The 6,965-nt window shown below is 35.4% G+C and overlaps 1 protein-coding gene across 1 annotated transcript; it reads left to right on the forward strand.

Annotated features, from left to right (window-relative positions):
* The first annotated feature begins 277 nt into the window (after positions 1–277).
* LOC131922223 (keratin-associated protein 19-5) lies at positions 278–466 on the forward strand. Its single transcript, XM_059276993.1, has one exon. The coding sequence runs from the start codon at positions 278–280 to the stop codon at positions 464–466; it is 189 nt and encodes a 62-aa protein (XP_059132976.1).
* The last annotated feature ends 6,499 nt before the right edge of the window (positions 467–6,965 follow it).

The raw sequence follows: 6,965 nt of genomic DNA on the forward strand, positions 1-6,965 counted from the left end.
TCATGAAAGCAAAACAGTAAGTTCAAGGACATTCTAAATAGAGCATTAAGCAATGTCAAATATTTTAATGAGCATGAGGGCCTTTGAGTGTCAGGAGATGATAGCAGAGCAATGAGTTGCTACATTACAAGGAACATCTACAGTGACACAAAGGAAGGGTATGCGCATGACTTGTCACCTGCTCCTGCTAGAGTATAAAAACCTCTTCTGCACGGGATAATGCTCACACTCAAGATCCATCCTTGAACAACAAACCAAAACTACCACTCTTGACACCATGAGCTACTACGGCAGTTACTATGGAGGCCTGGGCTATGGCTACCGAGGTTTTGGGAACCTAGGTTATGGCTATGGCTGTGGATGTGGCTTTGGAGGCTATGGATATGGCTCTGGTTATGGAGGCTACGGTTATGGCTACCGCCGCCCACTTTACTATGGAGGATTTGGATTCTCCCGCTTCTACTGAAATGCTTTCCTGAAAAACCAAAATTTCAAATATAAGAACATTACCCCAACCTTATGTAAGAACTAAATTAAGCGTTGTGAACAAAATCAAGAGGAAAACAATTGAAGATCTAAGACTTTAAGAATGCACACCATCTTATAATTTTCCATATTGTGCTCCCTTATTTCTCTCCTGTCATTTCTTAAATGTAGACATATTTTGATCCTTTGTAATAAATTATCCTAACTTACAATTGTGTATGAGACTCTTATATTAATGCATTTTGTAACATAGTTGTAATATACTTGACAAACTCCTTTCAGTGTATACACTAACATCAGCTTACATAGGAAAGAATTATAAAATATGAAATGAGGGGCTGAGCAGATATCTCAGTAGTTGAGGTGGGTGAAAGACTCCATTGCAAACTATTGAGACCTCAGTTTAAGTTACTAAGACCTACATAAAAGCCAGGTGCAGGGGCACATACCTGTAGTCACAGTGATGGGGTACGAGGTGGTCTGAAGAGAGGCTCCAGAGCTGTGGTTCTCATCCTGTGGATCCTGACTCCTTTGGAGGATCGAATGACTCACAGGGGTCACCTAAGACCATCAGAAAAAAACACAGATATTTACATCATGATTCATAACAATAGTAAAATTATAGTTATGTGGCAATGAAAGTAATTTTATGGTTGGGGGTCACCTGAACGCAAGGAACTGTATTAAAGGACTGAAGCATCAGAAAGGTTGAGAACCACTAGTCTAGAGCTTGCTAGTCAACCTGCCTAGCCAAACCAAACCAAACCAAACCAAACCAAACCAAACCAAACCAAGCATAACAAGTAAATGTAAGCTTCTTGTTTTGTGAGAAACCCTGTTCCAAGAGAATAAGGCAGAGTGATAAGGTATGGTTATTAATGTCTTCTTCTGACCTCTGCATATGTGCAAATGAACAAGTTCTCCAAATACACACACACAGAAAATGAGTCACATGATGAAGTACAAATATCATAGTAGCATTTTGTAGTTTTACTCAGCTGCCTGTGAATTAAATACTGCACTATATACTATATACACTACACTCTATATATTGTGATAATTATGTATACACATAAACTTACTAGTAAACTATGGCACTGAATTCAAAGGAATGTTTTTAACAACATATTTGTATTACTTTTTTGATAGATTCTTACAATGTATTTTGATCATACTAATTCCAACTAGTTGTGCTAAATCCTCCCAGAAACATCCAACTTCATAATCCCCAATTAAAAAAAATCCCAGAGACTAAGATTTGTGTTGTCTATCTACTTTGGATATGGGGCCAGTATAGCAAGACTGACTTACCAAGAACCAAACCCTTAAAGAACGATAAATCCCTCTTTCTTAGAAGCCATAATCTATCCATAGCTTCTCAGTTAGACATGGGACTCATGATCTCCTTTCCTATTCATGGTCTCATCTTGGTGGAATGGTGACTAGCTTGATCTTGTGGAGGCAACAACAGCTATTGACAGCTCATGAATTAGAGGGTCTTGTCATGTCCCAAAACACAGTTTCTCTCCAAATCTCTCTGAACTCTGGCTCCCATAATCTTTCCACCCACTCTTTGCCTAGGTCCTCTGAAACTTGGAGTGAGTTTTGTAATATGAATGTCCTGTTTCTGGCTGAGCCACTCCACGGATTCTTATTCTGTACTTGACTGGTTGCCCACAGTGCAGAAATTGACCATTGAATAAAGAAAATCCTCTGATGTGATAGGAGAGCTATACTAATCTATTTATGGTAGAGAAATACAAATTTAAAAAGATGTTTGATGAGTTCATTTAGCAGAAAGTAGTATTAGGTTCATCCCTGGGGCCTGTAAGCTTCCTAACCATGAGATCTTAGTTCCAAATTTATAGTATTAAGTATCGGTTTCCTGGTGTGGAATGGTTTTTAATTCTATCATGAAGTGGTTGGTTACCTCTGTAACAATTGTGCCATTATTGCATCCATGAGCATAACTTGCCACACCAGTCATTATTACAGTTCACAGAGTTCATAATTAGGTAAGAATATTAAAGACTCTTTCTCCATCCCATATTGGGTATGAATATTAAAGACATAGAACCATCCAGTACTGTGAGATCTAGCCAGAAGGAAGGAAACTTCCTGGTTAGAACCAATTTTCTCTCTCCATGTTCTATAACCCATGTGTGTGGTGTCTTTAGCAATAGGGTCTTGTAATCAAGGTATGGTGGGCAATAGCAATGCCAGTAGCAAGAGTTCACACACAAACACACACACACACACACACACACACACACACACACACATATATATATATACAGGATTTTTTTAAAGAGAATGAAAGAGATTATAAAGTTGGGTAGTTAGGGGGAGAGGGTGTGGGAAAAGTTGGGCGAGACATATAAATATGATTAAAATATAGTGTATGAAATTTTCAAAGAATATATAAAAACATTATTTTAGAAAAATACAACACATTAACATTCTATCTACTTTCATATGCAACTTCAGACACACAAAAGCAGTAAACAAATTTTGTTTAGCTAAAGATATATCTTTTTATTATTTCAATGATAAGAAATATAATGTTAAAACAAAATAACTTTGAATATCTATTCAAAATAAACAATATTTGGCAAATCCATATCATGTTTTCTTCCTAATCTGAAGATGTGCAATTGGTGGTATTCTTACAAATGATCAGCATCCAGAAATACTAAGTATATTAATATGGAAAACTAAAAGTTAGTGTCAGTGTTACCAACTAGTCCACATTGCTGCTGCTGCTGGCCTGCAGCCTTATGAAATTTGGCCAAATTTCTTGTAATGAGGAACTTTAGTTATCCATCAGCCAGCAAAATGAGTATTTCCTGGATTACTTTCATCTCCAGTTATGTATTTGCTAATGTAAATGGGGAATATCACCCTTTCCTAGAGAAAAATATATGCATTTTGTTACAAAAATAAATTTAAATTTCTTTTATCTGATATTTGCTAAGAGTAAGATAGGAATATTAGTTCTACTATGAAGCTGTTTGCAAAATATTTGTTTTGTACTGCTTTGGATAGGAAAGACTCTTCAAAGGGGCAAATACTTTGATGAAGATAAATCCAGATTAGAACACCATTTCAGTGAGACCAACCACTCTGATTCCTCTTGCTCATTATTCTGATGATAGTGTAGTACACTCTTGTGCAGTCAAATGAAGTATGAGATGTTTACGACTGCTATGTTTCTCTATAGGATTTACTTGGAGCTAGGTGGCCACATTTATTTATTACAATAGTCTATCATAAAATCATGGGCTTCTTTATGGGAGAAAGCTACCTATAATGAGTGCCAACTCCAAAGCTTACTTTGAAAAAGAAATTTGAAATAAAATGAAGTATAATAAATAAATAAACATAAATAAATTAAAATAAAAACATATGTGAAAGACTTCGAATCATTTTCTGAACAACGCATTTCTTCCAGTAAAGGAAGACCTCCCTATTCAAGGTCACTACGGAAAACTGCACTAGCGTGTTTGACAAAGTCAGAGTTTCACATGAAACCATGTAATTCCTAAGTGGTTAATGGCATTACAGTCTGAGGAAACATTTTACATATCTAAACAGAATCAATATCATTATTGATAGACAGCATTTGCTGCTCCTAGGATAATTGCATTTTATCATATTTATTCCACCAATTGTCAGATTGCATTGATTTAAGATTGAATTAAGCTGTAGGACACATTTCTTCTTTGAGAAAAGATTTCACCTGCCTTAGACATAAGGTATCATGGGATCGTCAGCCCACAAAGGAGTAAAGATCTGGCAGGTCACATCATTAAAACTTTTTGATTGATTTGTGATTTAGATAGGTTCTAACTGATTTGATGAGAATGAAATATTTGAGAATCAAATAAATACCTGCATATTTTAATCTTAAAATGCATTATAAAATGAGACAAGTCTGGAAGACACTATACAAAGAAGTGAAAATAGCACATGAGATGTAAAAGTCTATAAATCTGGACAAAAATAACTGCATAAAATAAACAAAATAATAATATATTGGATATTATGATATTAAGAAATCACTTTAGGGGCCAGTGAGAACATTCAGTGGGTAAGAGTGTCTGTCACCAAGGCTGGCAGCCCGATTTTGATTCTTGGAAATCACATGGTGGAAAGAGTAAACTTATCCACAAGTTGTACTCTGATCTTGATTCACTGGTCATGGTATGTGTATTCTCTGTCTCTATCTCTGTATGTCTCTCTCTCTCTGTCTCTGTCTCTGTCTCTGTCTCTCTCTCTCTCTCTCTCTCTCTCACACACACACACACACACACACACATATACACATACTCTGTCTCTTTCTCTCTCTTTATCTCCCCTCTCCTTTAAATGAATAAATGATTACACTTTTTTTAATTTAAAAGTTTTTTTTTCATTTCACATACCAACCACAGATCCCCCTCCCTCCTCTCCTCCTGTTCACCATGAACTTTCCCTCCACCTTATCCTGAAGAATTAAAATTAGTATTAGGTTGTTGTTGCTAATGTTTTTAAAACTATTTATCTGTTCACAATTGACATACTCTAAATATTTACAACACTTAGATCTCTAAAAAAAAAACCTCAGATGAATCAAATAACTTACTTACTAAAGTGTCAAAAAATGAATGAATAAATAAGTAAATAAATATAGTAGCAAAATTAAAAGAAATAAATTTATTACATAGACATGATCTTAAAGTAACAATATCATGATGAGAAATAATTTTGTCAGAACAAAAATCTTTACAAGATCTCTCCATTAAAATAACTTTTATAAATCAAGATAGGATATTCCAAAGCCAGCTAAAAAGGAATAAAATATTTGATCAGGGAATTCCAAAAATAGGATAATCAAATGGTCATTAAGAAAATAAAATCATGTCTAATGAAGGTGTCCATGGGGTTCAATGGAAATCTTTGTCAGAGATACAGAGTGAGCACATGGTCCAAATTTGATGATTGTTGTCCAAGTTTCATTTCTGTTGATATGATCCAATATTCTGATAAAAGTCAACTTGGAGAAACAGTTTATTTTAGCTCACAGTTTTAGATTGCTCTAAGTTTAGATTGCAGGGAAGTCAAGGTAGGAACTTGAGACAGCTGGCTATATCTACAGCCAGAAGGAGAGTATGAATACACATAGGCTTAACCCTCAGCTCACATTCTCTACTCTAACATAGTTCAGGATCCAACCAAAGGGAATTTTGGCACACATAATATTAGGCTGTGTCTTTCAACATCAATTGATATAATCAATACATCCACAAAAAGAAGCCTTCAGTACCAACCTGACATGTAAAATGGAAAAATTAGAGAATAGGAAAGCCAGACATAGAACCAAATGAAGCCATGGATACAGTCATCACAAATGCCTTGAAAGGAACTATAATGACCTTCCTGAAAGATGTGCCCACTGGTGCAAATATTGACATTTTAAACGAGTAATCAATCACCTTTTGATTAGATATAAGACACACTCCATGAGATGGAACCCATATCTGATATTGTTAATGAAGCCAAGAATCTGAGACTAGATAGGCATGGGCCCAGGAGAAAAAAGCATAGCTATTATTTTTTCTAAATTAACATTACAATAAAATGACACCTTATGGCATACTAATGTAACCATTTTCAACTCAACATACTCATACTTTTCATACTCAACACTTAGTAAAGAAGCTTCTCTTTACAATAGATGATAATTAATAGATAGTCACACAACTGGAAAACGTGTAGAGAATGAAGACATTAGAATGTTCATCCCTGAATGAGATGTCTTTATAAAGCCCATCCCCTGAAGGCTTATTGATCTATGCCAACTAGGGGGCATAGAGACTGTAAGAGGCAGAAGTGTTGGGTGACTTTAAGAAAACAGTTTTATAGACATACTAGGATAGATGCACATATGAACTCACAGAGACTGGGACAGCATGCCTAAGACCTGTACAAGCTCAACTCAGACAAAATCCCAGCATGGTGGTGACAAAATTGACATGATGCCCAACCTCTAGTCAAGAAGCTATTCACAAATTATTGCTGCTGGGAGAGGGAAATAAGTTTTCTTTAATGGAATAACACTGGGAATACCAACCATACTTCAAGGTAGTCCTCATGCTCATGCATATTTGACTATTATAAACCAGATGCCATGGTTTTAAGTGACTTTTTATTTTTCTTTTAAGAGAGAGGAAGAACATGAAGTTGCATAGAGAAGGAGAAGAGTAGGGTGTAGGAAGATTTGGGAGACTGGAAAGAATAAAATAAAAATATTCTGTATGAAATGCTCAAAGAATAAATCACACACACACATGAACAGAAGTCACCTTGGTATAGACATTTTCTCATTGAGACTTTCTTCTCAGGGGATTTTAGATTGTGTCAGATTGGCAAGTAAATCTAATATTCCAATGAAAGTGTGATTTTTATTTGCTTTGTTCTCTGAAACTATTGACAAGATC

This window comes from Peromyscus eremicus, chromosome 12 (genome assembly GCF_949786415.1).
Source record: "Peromyscus eremicus chromosome 12, PerEre_H2_v1, whole genome shotgun sequence".
Lineage (NCBI taxonomy): Eukaryota > Metazoa > Chordata > Mammalia > Rodentia > Cricetidae > Peromyscus > Peromyscus eremicus.

Excerpts from the sequence above, each read along its gene's own strand:
- LOC131922223 (XM_059276993.1), top strand. The coding sequence starts at position 278 with ATGAGCTACTACGGCAGTTACTATGGAGGCCTGGGCTATGGCTACCGA.